At 34.4% G+C, this 18,658-nt stretch overlaps 1 protein-coding gene across 1 annotated transcript in view; it reads right to left on the bottom strand.

Moving 5' to 3' along the window:
- Positions 1-18,658, bottom strand: part of PHF14 (PHD finger protein 14) — a 140,869-nt gene that overhangs the window by 62,013 nt on the left and 60,198 nt on the right. The window contains exons 15-17 of the mRNA XM_075728211.1: positions 17,485-17,653; positions 3,930-3,980; positions 3,635-3,756 (exon numbers count right to left, since the gene is read on the bottom strand). Of these exons, the coding sequence (XP_075584326.1) occupies positions 3,635-3,756; positions 3,930-3,980; positions 17,485-17,653 (342 nt within the window). The remainder of the gene's footprint in view (positions 1-3,634; positions 3,757-3,929; positions 3,981-17,484; positions 17,654-18,658) is intronic.

Here is an 18,658-nt window from a genome sequence, read left to right as displayed (position 1 = left end):
ATTTTAGTTTCAAGTGCACATTATAACTCCTTTCACTGAACTCTTATCTCTTTTTAAAAGTGTTGTGTCTCCATGCCTTACATCAAACCTATCTACATCAAATAGAAAATATTAAAACCCCTCCATATTTTAGTGTTCCTCTCAAAACCCAACTACAGTTCATTTGAGTAAAAAGATATTCAAAATCCACACTTTTATGTAATTACAGATATAGCTTCCTTATAGTTATGTTACAGATCAGACTTCGCCTCATTTGAGTAAATATTTTCAATTAACATTTCACTGTTTGACTAACTTGTAAATCTTGACTGTGCCACTCACTAATCTTCTAAAAGGTAAAAACTGCAGAAGTATTTAGTTCAATAAAACTTAAACAGATGTATATAAAATAATTTATAAAATAAATTCACTGTAAATTCTAAAAAAAAAAGTGTGTCACAAAAGGATCACAAGCTTAATCCTTTTTTGTGGACAAAACCACAAAACCTAAACTTTCAGTTCTAGTGCATGCTACTATACTGAAATGGTCTATCTATATAATCTGATGTATGGCAACTACTAGCACATATAAAAGTACAGAACATGTCAATATGTTTTAGACAAATGTTAATAATTAAATATATTCTAACTTCAATAACTTTTTTTGGTACAAAACTATAGTCACTAAGGCAAACTTCAGCCAATTAATGAACCATTATAATTTATCAGAATGAAACGTACGTTTTTAGGAAGAATTTTAAATCCTTTCACAGGCAATTACTTAAAGATTTTAAACCATATGAACAGCAGGTTAAGTAAAGACACTGCACATATAACAAACAATTCCTCAGCCATCCAATGCTACACACATGCACCTAAAATGGAGATTTAAAAAAAATTAATCTCCATTAGTCAAACAGTAATAACTAGTTAAACAATTTAATATTTTTTATTCCAGATTCGTTACTAGATACTCTGCTACATTTTTTGAAATAATAATTGCTTATTTTCCTCTAATCCCTACTCAGTTAGCAAACCCAAAGTGAGAGCCACAGAAATTTTAGAAAAACCTATAATTTTTAAAAGCAGATTGTTCAAGAGTCATGTAACCAGCCCTGTTTGAGGTAACACACAGCAGGAAAAGCTAGAAGACCCACCAAGATTATTCCTGAAATCTGCAGTTTCAGCAGTTGCGTATTTCCATTTAACTTAGTGATCAACTTTCACAACCAGAAAAATCTCTTCTATGACATTCCCACAAACCTCCCTTTTCCTAGTTGCAGATGGGTAGGAAAGGGTGAAAATAAAATCCAGTAATTAGAAAACATTTGTTGAGTGAAGAGCAAAGATGATGACAGTGATCACTAGTTTTTTGACAAAGTTTTGTCTTTAATAACAGACAGTGCCAAACAAAATGGATATTGAAAAAATACTTTTGTTTTCCCATCCTAAACATCTCTTGCCCTATCAACTTGCATTTAAAATAACACTATTTCCGAGTCCTGCACAATGGTACAGGCAGGAGAAAGAAGCAGTGAAGGCAGAAGGTCGCTTCTCTTACTTTGTGATAAAGGAAGAGAAAAAAGGACTCTGAAAACTTTCTGTGGATCACACCCCTGCACAACTTCGGCTGCATAGCAGAAAGCCTATCTGGTAGCCAGCATCTTATGACAGTCCCTAAATTTACTCTCATCAAAAGAAATACAGCTTTAAGAACCAAAAAAAAAAACAACTAAAAAAATTCAAATTTACTAAATACTTTACCATCATTTAGTAATTATCAAAAATAAGCCCCCACAGCACTTTAGAAGCAGTGGTTACCTAATACCTAATTTGGATAAAACTGCAGCTGTTTATAGGAATTATCTGAAGAAAAGCAAGTTTTAAAATTCATAATCTCTTTTAAAAACCAATATGGAAAATAAGGCAGAAGATTGAAGAAAATATTTTTCAGATAATTATGAACAAAGGACTAGAACATCAGAATCTCCTTTTCTCCTCCCATGCAGGATTACTATTCTGTTTCCAAGCCTAATTATGAGGACAGTTTACGAGAGAATTTGTTGGGTTTTGGCATGTCGTATGCTTATTTTTGGCCCATCTAAATTACTACTAAGATCTTTTCATGTAGTAAACAAGACATATCACTAATTTTCTACCATATTTTTTAATTGCAACTTAAATGTACAGTTCTTCACAGCATTGTTTCATCTTATCCTTTAAGTCCTCAAATGTGGTATTAAACACTTCTAGAAAAAGCCTGAAGAAGAAAACTAATTCACTGCCTTTTTTGCAGTAAAGCACAGTACTTGTTCCCAGGATTCCTTCCCACAGCAAAATGGTCCTCCTGCATCTTTTATTTCTTGCCAACAATACAGCTGAAGAAAGCCCTTTATCTTTTTGTGGGCAGTTAAAAACTGTTGCCATCAGTTCTCATCAGTATAACTGTATCAGCAATCACTGTAACATCCTGCCTCTATTTCACAGTCCGGTACTGAGCAGGATCCAGGAGTACCTAGCAGTAGTAGCTTGTCTAGGTAAGAGAGTCACAAAGTTACCGATGAGCTCTAAGAGGCAATCTGCCTCCAATTTGGAAATAAAAATACAATCTGGCACACAGCCCTTGAACTGTATCAACTTCTACAGTAAATCATATGCTGTAATTGATACTAAAATCAGCTATTCTGAGTACAAGACATCTGTACATGCGACACATTTTGATTCTAAAGGTATGTGTTGCTTGCAATATATCACTGATTCAGACTTTTCTCACAACTCTGATTCCTTGAAATAAATTAAAGATGTACTAATCCTTCCAGTTAAAAACAACAATTATATCTGAGCTAAAGAGGAGATCTTGTCCAGAAAAATCTAATTGAAGCATACAGGACCTAAATACAACACAATTTTTTATCTAAACTTATTATGAGATCATTTTAATGAAAGCCCAGCAGATTCAATTAAAGTCTGCTTTCTGGTTGCTAAGCCCTATTACTCTTCTTTCAAGAATTGTGAGCAGTTTCTACAGCTTTGCGAAGAGGGCACAATGCCAGCTATAAAGTCAAAATCAGAAGAAGTTGTGGTCAACACTAGCTATTCAATGGCAGCTATTCTACACTTTAATTAGATTTCTGCATCTACTAAAACACTGTTCAACAGATTTTTTTTGTTCACTTCTGTTTCAGATAAGAAACATGATAATCAAACCCTTGCATGATCTGCATTAATGAAGGCAGCATTAATAAATTTTTATAAACATAGATTCCTCATAATCCACATTTCAGCTCATAAAATTGTTAATTATGTTAATTTAATTACTTTTAGGATGCTCCTGTAGCTTTAATATCATTAAATTGCTGGTTTGTTTATCTTTCTGACCTGCTCTAAAACACTGACAATTCACCCTGACAAGAGAAAATTAATTCTCTTGTGTTAGAAAAACAGATTATCTTGGTTATTTACATCTTAATCCACAGTGTAAATGTGTTTGGCAGGTCAATAAGTGAATCAAGTCAATATTTCTGATGTAATGTTTCCCCTAAATAAGTTTCTGTTTGTTTTTTTTAAAAAAACACATTTTCTTCATTATAATCACAATGACAAAGTGATGAAGATGGAACTTTAATTCCTTATAAGGTCAGAGCAACAAACCTACCTGACTAGATTTTCATTATCTCCAGTCCCTTTGCAGGTAGCACATTCAGTCCTTAAATCCTCTGACTTGGGCTTCTTTTGCAGAACAGACTGTCGCTGTCTCCTTTCTCTGGGAATCCGTTCCTGTCATAGCAGAAGGCAAAAGAAAGGAATGGGGGGGAAAGGAGGGAAGGAAAGCAAATATTTCCAATTATAGCAGTGAAAGTAACACGTCAGCCCAAAGTTTAATTTTTTTTTTGTGAAACTGTTAAAAAAAACAAAAACAAAAACAAAAAAACAAAACACTATATTCCAACCTCAGCTTTTTCTTCTTCAGGCACAAAGCTTCGTTTTCGTCCTCTAGTTCTCTAGAAGAAAATATATTTAAAATTCAGTATTAGGTAACATAATGTTTTTGCTGTTTATCTATTATTCATAACAACAACAAAAACATACTGCAGGAAATAATTTAAAGCATTAACTACAGAACCACTGCAAGAGAACTACAATAACAGATGTTAGAACAACAGCTTCAGATTCTGGATATAAATCTACAGAACCAGCCAAAAAATAAATATAAATACGTTTGTTGACCCGAGCATGTGAAGCTTTATTCTAAAAAAGACTGCCACGAGAATTACAAATCTCTTACAGACTTTGCACAAACTTCCCAATACTAAAATGTGTAATTTGAAAATTTATATGAACAGTATATTACAGTAAATTCCTTGAGCACTTAGACGTGCTCTATTTGTAAGCCAAGTGATTGGATTAAAAAAAATCAAAATTAAAAAACTTCATCAAAACAGAAACAGAAAATAATTCTTATAGGTTTTGAGGAGTAAGCAAGAATTAAAGCTTTCAGACTGACGCTCAATATAATGGGTATAGGGGAGATGCTCATAAAGCTGTAGCATATACCAGCATATGACTGGTACAAAACTGATGGAATGGGTAATGCAAAAAGTGGAAATTATTTCAGTATTGCACTTGGCCAAAAACTCTGAATACCAACAACATCGAGGAAAAGACGTTTCCAGGAACTGTAACAGCAAACACCAAAGGTTTATAAGCAGCTCTGAGCAACTCACACGAGTCCAGCTTCAGTCACTACATTTTTATCTCTGAAACAGCAGCATTATAACCTGCATGCATTAAATAACTGCCACAAGCTGACAATATCACACTCTCTCCTCCTTGTTTAACAAGGAAAGAAAATTAGAAGGGATGCAGACGGAAATGAAAAACATCAGAGACTATTCCACTAACCCACCATGTGTGATACTTTGACATGAATAAAACAAACAAACAAACAAACAAACAAACTTTAAAATGCTTGTTTTTCTAGGAGGATATCATCATCTTAGGAAGTAATTTGTCATATCATAAAAAAAAAACCTGACTACTTTATGATTTCTTAAAACTTTTTTTGAAGTAGCTAGTGTTCATCTCAGAAGAAGTAAAAACCAGCTGATCAAAAAAATCTTAAGCCAGTTGAGAATCACAAAGAGCCATAAATCCAATTCCAAAGAAGCTAGTACTATCATGTTTCTCCTGTTTCGGGTCCTCTTTGAAGGGGATTTATACTAGTTTCAAATTAAGACTGTTCACTATTTTAAACTATCTTACGCATTTGAATATACTGTAAATAAACCTGCCACTTCAACACATCTATACCTTTCTACCTATACAGATTTTGATTTGTGCACGTTACCATACTGTTTGGGAAGTGTTTTTTGTTTTTAGGCAAGAGTTAACTCTGTAGTAGAAAGGAATGTAGTAGAATGGAAAACACCAGTCTATTTTGTGCCACTTTAGAATACTTTAATTACCACTGAGGTTTCTCTTTCACATTTCCCTAAAGACGATTTATAAAAAATTGTAAAATCTTATCTATTTAATACATACCAATATTTACTACGCATTTAATAATACAGGCATAATTGAGGTGTTCTACCTTCCACAAGCCACACAGTAGATACCTAAGAGTCCAAATCTGGAAGAACCGGTTTATTACAAGTAACTGTATTTCTCAATGTAATATTAGAGGTATTAACATAACATGGGCTACATGTCAACTACACATTACACAACCCAAGGTCACTGTAAATTAAAACTAGATGGAAAAAAGTTTGATCAGACATCCGCACATTAACTGCCAATTTTACTACTTTCAACCTCTGGCATTAGTCCCAAGAACACTTACAAACTTTTGACAATTTTAAGCCATGTGGGCCCTGTTGAATGCAGCTGTGTAAAGATTAAAAAGAAGTAGGTGTAAAAGTGCATGCCAATATGTGCAGTTATGGTCGGCATTCTCCATGTTTAAGCAGCAAGAGACCATTATGCATGCTTTGTACAGTCAGAGTAATGCCATCTTGAAAACTGATACAAAATTTGGAAATATAGCTAACAATGAAATTATTTTTTACCCTAAGTGGAAAAGATTACAAGTTAATAACTGTATTTTAAGAAGAGATGAATCATATTTAAACTTCAGCAAAATGGAGAGACAAGATTTATAAATTATTTAAGTCACCTTTGTCAAGAAAATGTTGGTTTTCATCTGTCTGCTATATAATGTGTGATGTATATGACAAGGAAAGTCACATTAAATTACGCCTGCATTATGCTTCCATTAGACATACATTAGTTTTCTAAACGTTCAAAAATACTTAAATGTGTTTGACAATCACTAGAATACAAACATTAAAATCAACACCTTTGACATACACTTTTGTAGGGTATTTTATATGCTTTTAAAGTAACAGAATTTTACATTAATGTTTTTCCAAATTGAGTTCCACACTTAAACATATTTGCAGTGCTAACTTCTGCTCAGAATCATTATACTATTGCCAGCATTCACAATGGAAAATAACATCAAATTCACAACTGAAAATTGAATATTCTGTGATTTTCAACAACAGACTTCCAGTAATTAGGCATTTTTAATTTTACATGTTTTCACTGAAGTTACCTTACACATTCACAGAAAAGAATCAGATAAACCCGGATTACTTTGTCCAGTATTTTTCATTGCTGTTTGCCTCAAAGTACTGTATCGGCATTTTTAAAATGTTTTGAATGATTTCTGTCATTAGTGGGCTCAGAATCAGAACATAAGAGATTATAAACATCAAATATTAGAGCTGCATGTACTTGCCATAAACAATTTAAAATTTCAGATTTCTTATAAAAGAAAAGCTGAAAGGAACAGTGTTGTTATATATGTCCAATGGTAAATACTACAACTGAGAGAAACTTGTTCATATTCAGAACTTATTTGGAAAAAGATGTTAATCCAGTGTAAGATGCATATAAAGGCAGGGATTTTTTAATCAAAACACTGGGCAATTCAATATTATAGACATACCTTCAAATTACAACTTCTCTGTATCATAAAACGGACCAAGTCAGTTTTGTGAAATTTGTCCCCGCGTTTCCAAAGTGCTCAAAGACTAAGTCAGGAAAACAAAAAGTCATGTTGTCATCAGCCAGGCAAAATCCCCATTAATACCAGTGCTATCCCAGCAGGTTTTTTTGTTTCACTGCAGAAGATAGATATGTTCTAAAATATCGACCAGCTGGAATGGACAACTCAGTCCAGAACAAAACACAGCTAGATCTGAATTAGACAGATGCAGCCCATAGATGGCAACTGCCTCAAGATGCCACTTTAGGACAGGAATCAAAAAAAAGTACTGAGCAATGGAATGTGGTTCAAAATGTGTAACTATATCATTTCCTCTATGTAGAAGTAAAAGGTTTCTGTAAAAAAAAAATATTTCAAATGTTGACATTTAATGACAGCTGATTGGCAAGTCTTTGGTTGAGTCTCATCCTAAATTCTGTACTTGCACAACTCTGGAATTCATTCAACGTGCACTCAAGTACGAGCTAAGTGTGCTGTGTGCTCTGACACTTCCCTGGAGGATTCCAGCCACCGAGCTTTAGATCCCACAGCATCAATGGAATCGCCATGCAGGCACATACATTCTGGTTACTACACAGACAACTTAAGATTTCTGTTGGCAAATAAACTATATACCTATAGCTAAGGGCTAATTAAGTACTGATCCTATATAAGGTTAACTACCCCAGAAAATCAGACAAACTTATGCCAACGTCGTAATCATGACAAACAAGGCAGATGCTATTTTTCATTTCATATCCTTTCACAATTAGGGCCCTTAAAAATTAAAAATAAATACATACATAGATGCTAAAACCAGCAAAACTAGTGAAATTTGAATTCCTAATACTATACCATAATATTCCTATTCCTCCCCTTCTCTAGTGACTTCTTAACCTCTCCTTCTCTACTACATTCAAACCATGTCTCCCACCATATCCCCACGTTCTCCCTATGCTCCCCAGCTAAAGTGAGGACACTCTAAGGCAGGTTCCAAACTACACATGTTCTACACTGGACAGCGAGAGACCAAACGTAAAGGATAATCGAGCTCATAACTAAAACCTCTTCCTTAGTCAGCACTCATCCTTCCCATCCAGCTGCTCTAAAAATTACCCAAGAACTTAATTACCTTAGGCATATATACCTCTCTATCAAATCGTGATGTAATGGGTCAACAGGTTACTAGAGGCAACGGTACTTGAATGGTAGGCAACTGTATAACTTATTTTTGTTAGAAAACCAAGTTAAAAGCTATTCTTTTCTGAAATGAAGAAACAGTCAAAAGATCTAGCTGCTGTGTCACATAGAATGTACCTTACGTTGAACGGAAATGAAAGAGAAAAATAGTGTTTTATTTCATTAGCAATACATCCTAAAATAATCTGAGCAGACCAAGATCAATGAATTAAAATTAAGATGCAAGCATAAAATTGAAGTATTTTTAAAAAAGGGGGGGGGGAATCAATGAAAAAGTTCAAAATAATAAAAGATAAAAATAGATTAAATTTTTAGCAAAACATTTTGAGGGAAAAACCCACCTCTATATGTCTGCAAAGTGGCTTCTAATTAAACTCTTTAAAATCACTTAAGATGGTGTTTCTCAGGTAAACAGACTGAGCCATTTGGTTCAATGAAATCATCGAGGTGAAAGCAAGCCATCTTTTCCGAGAATATCTTACTAACGCTTAGCTTTCACAGCAATCTTAATGCCCTCCCTCAGAAAAGAGTAATGCTCTGGGTAATGAAACCTAAAGATTAAAAATGTCCCTTTTGGTCTTTTACTTCAAAGCTTGTCTTCTATGGAAGTTGGAGAACCATCCCAGAGTATTAAAACATACACCATTCCTCTGAGTTATTTTATTAACTTCTGACTTCACATTCAAAATTTGGGAAAAAAAACCCAAAACCCCCACACAACTGCTTTTTGCCTCTTCAATGTTTTAAAAATCCACACAAAATATTACAAGATTACCTACAGAGAAACTGTGATGGACACGACATGCAAATAGCTATCAAACCTGAAAACAAAGAGAAGTAGGAAAAAAACCAGCATTTGCTTGCCCCTCTCTAATTTAATTTGTAATGATCTAAGCTGACAGTTACTAAAATATTCCGTTAAATATATAGTATTTTTTAATATATAATGTAAGTAATAAAACACAATTAAGAAAGAATGTCAGGGAATGCCGCTAGAAAACAAGAAGAAATTAGAACTGGGGCAAGGGAAAGGTAAATAAAAAATGGGTTTCTTTCTGCCGTCATGTTTTGTGACACAAAAGTATGCATCTGTTGTGTGCAGCATTCTACTGTTGTGGTGTGGAAACCTGCATATCAGCTTAGGGAATTAAAAATAATTAGGACATATATGGCTGAAAAATAGAATGCTAACATAAGAAATGAATGATGCACGATGAAGCAACAAATGATAGAACATGATCTGGATCAAACGCATGAGTAATTTGGAACTAGGGTGACATTTGTAGAAGATATATGGACAAGAAATTAGTAGAAGTGTGGGGATAACGTGATTCCAACTCATGGAAGGAAATGCTGTACTCAAGACACTTGCAACACCAGACAGTTAAAAAAACTGTCCAAAATTGAATGACAAATGTTGAGGGGAAAAAAAATGTGATCAACAATGGGATCAAATTGTCAACCCAAAAGAGGAAGAAGAAGAAAGACTGGAGTGGGAGTCTCCATTTTGGACTTGGAAAAGCTAGAAGTGAACACTTAAATTTCACATTCAAGTTGTTCATAAGCAACTTAGTAACAACTGGACAACAATACAAAATGTACGTAAAACGAAAAAGATGAGGTAACGCACTGACTGTAAGATTTTGGATATTCTTAGAAAAACAAATTCCATACATGAGACAAATGAAAGACATCTGTAAGCAACAAATACAGCCTAGGATGAACTCTCTGAAAAGAAACAGACTGTTCGCAAAACAGCAAAGGAAACAAAGCAGCAAAGCAAAGCCGCAAAGGCAACAGACTGACTGCTGTCACTCACAGATGCAGCGCGTTGGTATGTTAGTTTCAAAGAGTGAAAGCAGAATGGTGAACATGACAGGATGGGTGCCCGCATGACCCAAAACCACCATGGCTGTCAGCAAACCACATCGTTATGCCTCTCTCCTTTGTCCTTAAGACACGTGCTTTAAATCGGTTCATCCAAACACTTCAATAGAAGGTAGAAGGTTCTCTTGGAGCAGTTTTGCTTTGCCAGCTCAAAGAAAAGGAAAACCAAGAACTTGTCAACTGACCAAAAGGGTGGAGGCGATTCCTAAGAGTCATAAGTGCTCCTTTTAAATATTGAGCATTTCCTGAAGTGCTCCTGGAGGATAAAAATGTATACTGTCACCTATTTAATTTCTTCTTCTACACACAAAGATATACAGGAGTTATCAGTATCACAAAGACATGGAAAATAATATGAAATACTGAACACATCTGTGGTTAGCAGCAATGCTTCAAATCTACTTCATATAAGGTCAACTAGCATGGTTCTGGATTTGATCTGCTCAGTCACTGTGGGTTTTGGTAAGCCCATGGTGATTTCTGCATGGCAATTCCAAAAAGTTATTTGAGAAAGCGAATTTAAACCCAGGAGGGGTTAGAGCACAATGATACTCAACAGAACTTAAGAGATTCCCAGTCATTTGCGGAAGTCATGCTCATTCTGCCAACTGTTGCAAACATCACAGTAAACAGCACTGCACCCAGTTTCTCCTTTGCTTAATATGTTACTTGGTTATAATTTCTTTTAATTGTTTGCACACACACACAAAGGCAGCAGAGGCCCAGCACATCTGCCTATACTGTTGCATCTCTGTAAATTCAGGGGTTTCACATTAGCGTGTACTGCTTCTGCTAATAGGAAAGATGTTCCGTATTATGCTGGTGCTTCTGTACCTCTTGGATGTCACAGAAACAATACTCTCATATACATAGGGCTCTTCTTTTCAGCACTGAGTTTCTGATACCTTGTGGTAACCAGCACTACTAGCAGTATTACTTTTCTTTGTAAAGGGGAGCACAGGAAATTCAGTCAGTACTCCAAGTACTCCTGGAGTTTTGGGGCCCAGGATATCATTAGGAAGGCATGCCTTTTCATTTGAGGATTTCATATAAATAATTCAAAACTATTCACAGACTTCACATTAAAAAATAGATTAAATTACTTAATACACACCTGACAAAACTATTGGTACTATGACAATTTCTTTATTGTGTAAAAAGTTTATAATGTTTTGTGTTGTAATTATTAGAGGGTCAAAGGTGAAGAACTTAAGATGCTTTGATTTTTGTAGATCTGTAAATCTCACATTTCTTCTCTGAAATAGCACATACTTGATTTTTGTTTCTCCAACTGACCTGCAGCTATGGTGACTGCTCTAGAAAGACATGCAGCTACATGAAATACACATCGAAGAGGGCCAGCATAAGATTACAACTGTGTTTTAATTCTGTTTCCTATCTAAATGCTTCAGTCATTTTCATTTTTCTCTTATGTCACCTTATAGTTGACACACTACTATTAATGACAAACCTCCACAGTTTTACCTTGTACCAAACTGTGATTCATCGACACATATATCACACGTAACAAAAACTTTCTAACCTTAACCCTCTCACTCATACAGACTTTAACAGATGCTTGTTAATGAGAATCTAAAGACAAAAAAAAAAAAAAAAGAAAAAAAAGAAATCAGTAAATATGAGAATGTTATGGAATCATTCCAAACAAAGAGGTCGTAACAAGGAGTCATTTCATTACTACACAACAGAAGACAACTCTGATATGAAACATCAGCAGAGTAGAATGCTCTCAGAAAACAGAATTGGGAAAACTTCCACAACTACCAAAAAAGTAACCTAATGAAATTACTGTGCTATCAAGGTCCCGTATAAAGCAAACTATAGATTTTTCAAAAGCCTGAGAAAAAAAAAAAACCACCTACCAAAGTTGAAACTGCACAGATAATGAGATCTTTTCCTGTTAAACACAAACCGTGACCATTTTGCTAACATACAGTTTTTAATCTATGATGTCACCCAATCCGTATTAAGAGTTCAATGTTATAAACATGCTTTGCCAATGAAAAAGTTACAATCAAGCCAGTTGCAGAAAAATCCCTTTGACTTCCTTTGTTTTGTTAAAAGGCAGAAAAAATATTCTATTGATGGCACCACACAGGCATCAAATTATTTTAAATAAAGGTAAGGACAGATATATAGACACCAGATGGCACACTCGCTCAATACAGATCAAAGTGAATGTACCATTTCAGGTATAATCACTACTATTCAAAATATATCTCTGAAATAATTATTTTATTTTTCCGGAAAGCTGGCAGTAATAACAAGGGAACTGCCAGACAAAAAGAAACAGCAGTAAATCAAAATATGATTATAAAGAGAAACAAGTCGACCATGAAGCTTAATTACACAGAATTACAATTTCTCCCTATTTCTTTTTTAGTTTCCATTCTTCTGAGAACTTCTTATTTTCTAGAAAAGCAAATAATTTTGCAACATTCCTGCTGTCAAGCTGTACTATCACTGAATCTGGCAATTAATTTGAAACTACTGTTTCTAAGACTTAAACATATAACAGAATTTGAGAACTAGCAGGATTGCTTTATATCCTTTTTAACACTAATATCCTCCAAAGCACACAGGTTTCAAGAAGCGAAACAGAAGCAGGGCAGCAAAAAGGCCAGAAAAAAGTCAGTTTGCAGTTGTTGCTAAAGCAAGTGATTCTTTTCAGTTTTCCAGAACTTAAATGTACTTATTTGCAGAAATGATAGATGTGGTAGTTACCTTTACTTACAGAGATATCAATATTTACACCATTGGAATACCATTTGGAATATGGCCATCTCTTCATGCCTTTACTACATCAAAAAGTGATCTTTCATCTATGGGTTTTTTTCCCCTGCTTTCTTCAAAAACAAACCAACCAAAACAACCCCCAAATACCAAGCAAACAAACAAACAAACAAAAAACCCGAACGCAAAACTCTGATATACTCCATCCACTTCAAGCATTGTGCTGAGTTAATTCATCTTACTTTCCTCCTTTCTAAATCTGACCTCAAGCCAAAAGAACGAATCCCATACTATCATGTATCCATGTATTTGGCAGGCTGATTGATCTAGCTTTTATGCTCGTATTGACATGTCATAGACTCAGTTGAGCTTTTACATTCAGTGTTGAAAAACCTTAAGTTTCACAGAGCTGAGTAACTCCTGACTATTTTGTTCTAGAGCATTAATGTCCTGTTGACAGCAATTTCTTTTAAGTTGAATATTAGACAGTTGCTTTAAAAGGTCTTCCAGGTACTTATTTAGAAGTCATATTTAAGTGGTTGACCAATCATTGAACAATGTTCATTAAAATGATTACTAACAGGTATAGATAAGCATTTTAAAATTATTTGCTGTTTTTATGAAGCACTGATACTTACACTCAAATTGGAACATGTTCTGTTTGCCTCCTGTAGCCATGTTTTATTTAAAACTTGTATCTATGACATCACACAATTAAGTTACAGAATAGATGTTTGGAAAGCACCTCAGTGGGAATGCTTCAGTTAAATACAAGATAACAGTCTTGTTTATCTTTTAATATACTTGGTAAGAAAAAAAATAATCACTCCTCTACTATCTTATCCTATTTGAAACAAAAGCAAGAAATAATAATTTATTCTAAATAACAGTATTTATTTGTAAAACAAAAGTATTATACACAATATCTCCCTGTGCTAAAACCAGTTTGTAGGTGCTTTGTCTGTATTTTTTTGTTAGTATTTTTTAAAACTAATCTACTTAGACCATTCAAAAATAATGCAGAGCATCCCACTCTAAACCTCTGCTAAGCGTATCCTGAAAGAGATGTAAGGCTAAGTACTTAAGGGACTTAAGATGAGAAAAACCTGAAAAGAACCATTAAGTTCAGAAAGCAAAAGAAGGAGAAATAGTACAGGTTGCAGAAGGTAAAATTAAATGTCCTTATTATTTTTTGCAATAATGCAAAACAAAAGGAAATTGTAAGGTTACTTTTAAAGCAGAAAAAACCCACCACTATTTTCCTTAAAAAACAATTTAGCCCTGAAAAAGAAAATCCACAACATCAATGAATTCTGGTGCTTCAAACGAGTAAAAAGAAAAAAAAAAAAAAAAAAGAAAAAGGCAGGACTTAAGTGTACATACATACTTAGTTTAGAGGAGAAACAATGGTACTATTATGAATACTTCTAAAAGTGTCTTTTCATAGTACACTCCAAGCACACAGAAATTAGAAAAAAAAATACTACAAATAAGTAAAAAAGGAATTTTTCATGAAAGGGGGTATCCTTTATCATTTCTGAAATCAGTGTTACCAAATAGGAGCTGCAGGACAAGCTGATTGCAAAATATTAATTCTGAAAGTACAATTTAACATGATTTTTTTTTTTCATATAGTTAGCATATAGGCTTAGCTAATCATATGCATTGGTATAAAATGTCTTACAGACACCAGCTATTATTGTCATTACTAACACCCAATGCATCTTTATCAAAATAAAATATTAGGGCTTACCCACAATTTCTGTCAACAAAGTAATGAAGATTTAACTATGATAAACCACTACAATGAAATCCAAACATGTAAGACGCATTCTGTTCTCTTAGGCATGTGGCAAAAAAACCTGCTTTCAATTATATCAATTCAAGATAAATTCATGCAAAACAAATGGAAATTCCCTTAAGAGCAACAAATACACAATTCAACAGTCTTATAATTGCACTTGTTGATTATAAATGTAAGCAAGGCTGATTACACACTGTTAGCTAAGCAGGCTTGCCAATTCCTTCCAAAATAAAACTAGATCAAATAAAACATGCTTAGAGATACAAAGCACACTGCGAAGAGAGGACGGTGAAGTACGTGTATTTTCAAATTGTTAATTTTTTCTTCTTTATTTTAAACAGTTTTAAAGGATTTGAAAAGTGAGTATACAAAGGACAAAACAAGTATCTAGTCATGGTTGTTGAAAAGCACCACACAGATGTTCTCTGTGTAGTCAAACTGAAGTAAACTTCATAAGAGAAGTTTTTCAAAGGTCAGGTTTTTCCCCCTCAAAAATACAGACAGCCCCAGACCTAAGGAATTAAAATGTAGTCTCTTCCTAAATAAACAAAACAAAACAAAACAAACAAGCAACAAAAACTAACACCAACTTTCCTGGGCTCATAGCAAAGGTGAATGAGAATCCCATGCGGCCGGGAAGTATCTATCAAGTCTTCAGAGGCCTGTTATCTTCATTTTGTTATATAGCCTAAGTGCATCAAGACCATGAAAGGGTTGAAACAAAGGAATCCAACCTAGTTCAGAGAAAGAAGTCCAGCAGGTGTCAAGAGTGTGAACCTTCTCTTCTGTAGTTAAGTAGAAGACAGTAGGAAACAAGTAAAATTAAAAAAAAAAAAAGGTAGTAATTAAAAAAACCTGTCAAGTATGGGAAAGCTAAAAGAGTGAAGATAACTTTGATAGAGGAGCTCTGCGGACAGGACAGCAAAGATGTTATCTTGCAAATCTGTATGTTGTAGAAAAGCAGAGAGCTGGAGAGAACTGGAAGAGAACCTAAAAATTCAAGCAAAGGAACAAAGTCGTTCTCAGACTGGTAGCAGCAATTCTTCCACAGTACAATTCTGTACCATGCCAACATACTAGTCCACTCAAAGTAAATTTAATCTCTATATTACATACCACAACGTATGTAGGCATACTCTCTAACACATGAGGTCCCAAATCACCGATGTAGCACCAGTGTAGCACGCCAGTGTCACAGTGTGAGGGCAACACTTCAGAGCAATCAGACTTCTCTCCATTTAGCACAGAACGAGCTGGGCAGTTATTACATGCACATTAGAATAAACCAGTCTTTTCTTCCTACGGATTTCCGTACAATGCCTTATATCACTCTTTTGTCTATTAATACTATGAATGTCTTCCCTGCAATACTTTTAGTTCTCTTTAGTCCCATAACTGTGATTCCCCAACCCCTAATACACCTAAATTAGGTGTAAAAAGAGGGAAGAGGAGAGAAAGAAGAAAAAAGGGAGAGGAGGTGCAAAGGGTTCAGTATGCAGGAACACCAGATAAGTCTTCTTTCAGTGTAAACAACAGCATGACAACAGTCAGTTCAACTTACCTACACAGCTGTAAGAACCTATGTGTTCCTACACATAGGGAAGAAGGGAACTTTCCCTCAATGACAGAAAGAAAAACAAGTTTCTCCCCTGTGGAGGTTCTCAAGTATTCACAAAATTTAATTTTGGATTACTCACACTCCTAATAGTTTGAGCTAAACTAATCATTTTGGCTTCAGTCATTCTTACAGTTCTTCTTAGTCATAGTCCAGGAAAAGGAAGCCATTAGGTAAATCAAAGCTGCGGCCCAAACATTCCAAGAATTTTTAAATGTAATTAAAGCAAACATTTAAGGTTCGGTCAGGAAAATACTTGTCTAATCCTATCAGTGTATACTCAGAAGACTTAAGTATTGTATCTGCTAGTATAAGCATAAAAAGTCTGGAAAGCCCTGTGAGGAAAATAAAGTTGAGTGGCATGAGAGATGAAGTACATGTAACCCTAACATGAGAGGGTTTAAGTATTTCCTAATACTAAGAACTATATTGGAAGATGAACCATGAGTTTATATATAATTACTACTCATGTCCAAAGGGCCATGGGAATGCTACTCACTCCCTAAACTGGACCTAAAAGCCCTTTGATCCTTTTATGTACATTTTATAGGTGATGTGACACATTACACATGAAAAAAACTTGTTTTATGAGCAAGTAGGAGAGCAAAATTTTAAGGATTAGAGCACCAGAGAAACACAACGGAATACAGTGATTAATATTTCATCAGTACAGGAAGCAAGAGCTTTTGCTTCTCTAAAAACTATCCACCAGGAAAGTCTGAGAAAACATACAATGACTAGGAAGACTAGTAAGCTAAACAAACTGAAATAACAGGGTCTTGTGATAGCCACAAGATGTGCAGTCTGTCAGTAGGTTGCCTGTACATAAGGAAATGACTAATTACTTCACAGTTGTAATTGGCAATTTAATATATTTAAATCTTAGCATTCAAGAACAAAGTTTAAGTGCAAACTGAATTTTCCCTTTTTCTGCAATTAACAGAGGACTTAGTGACCCAGGTAAAAGGAGAAGCCTGTACTGCTTCTCAGTTCAGGACTGTTTCCCAGCTTTTTACTGTAGCAAAACTATATAATTAACACAAGTAATAAAGCATTAAACAGAGGAAAGGGAATTTATAAGAAAAACAGCACATCAATCAAATTGAAATCCCACAATTCAGAATATCCAAAACATGTCATCTTAAACAAAATTATTATGAATGTGAGCTGCGTAACAACAACTCAACCATCATTTACCGTGTTTCTGATTGGAATTTTCTTCGGTTCTGGTGGCACATCCTGAGGAACAAATTTCACTGGTTCCTTTATCTGCCTCCTTGATCGTTTGGTCCCATCTGGTAAGGTTTCCATGGCAATATCAGCCTCCATGTCACTGCTACCTGCCTGGTCACACTCTGAGCATTGCCTGCAAAGTAGCAGATTTTCTATTTAAAACTGCAGTCACAAAAGTAGAAGAAGATATATATTAAAGTGTTTGGGTTTAAAATAAATTCAAAAGTCAAGAAACCCAATGGACACCTAAAAAAGTCCCACAAACATATGATATTTTAAGCAAATAAGCAAAAAACAAGCATGACATTCTTATTGATGTTTTCTTTCTGACAGTATTTATTTTTTGAAAACCAAGATTTTGAAAGTAGGATTTAATCTTCAAGAGAGATGCACCCTATTACACCATTTGCATCCCACCATATCCCCATTTTTAATGGTGCCTACTGATCTGTAATCTATTCATTATTGTAACTGCTGCTGCAGTTTAATCTTTATAATGACACGCTGCTGAATTAATTCTGATGAAAGCACTTTTTAGTGGCAGGGATTTAGAAGACATATCAGTTATGAAATTCAATTTTAGTATGTATTTTCTAAGAGAGTGGATTTTAAATCTGAAAAAAACCAGCTAAGAGAATTAAAGATATAGAAGCTGGAGACTTATATTAACAAACTTTGAACGCTGACTTGAAAGAAATGCCTGTTGTGTTTTTGAAAAAGTACAAAATCAGAATTCAAAAGTGAATAGATGCTAAAGTAATGCTATTAACAAGTTCCATGACAGAACTAACAAGATAGGAAGTCATCAAGTTTTGTTCTCATTTGCAGAAAATACTCATCTTATGCAAAGTCATAAAAGTGGATGTTAACTAAAAATATGTTAATGAAAATTTAAAAATTATATGCACTGATTAAGAGCTATTTTTTAATTCCTTCTCACATTATACTTCCAGTTCAAAAAAACCTGTAAATCCTTTCAAACAATTTCCAATTCATCACTGTTCTCATATTAACAATGTTCTTTTTATAATACCAACTAAAAAAAAAAAATCAACGTTATGTTCTGCTATTAATTGGCATTAACAGTGATACACACATTAAAATTATCTAAATGAAGGAGCAAATTTGCTTTGGAAGG

This window comes from Pelecanus crispus, chromosome 2 (assembly GCF_030463565.1).
Source record: "Pelecanus crispus isolate bPelCri1 chromosome 2, bPelCri1.pri, whole genome shotgun sequence".
Classification (NCBI taxonomy): domain Eukaryota; kingdom Metazoa; phylum Chordata; class Aves; order Pelecaniformes; family Pelecanidae; genus Pelecanus; species Pelecanus crispus.
The sequence above is the reverse complement of the archived record's forward strand: the minus strand, read 5'-3'. Positions and strand labels throughout refer to the sequence as shown.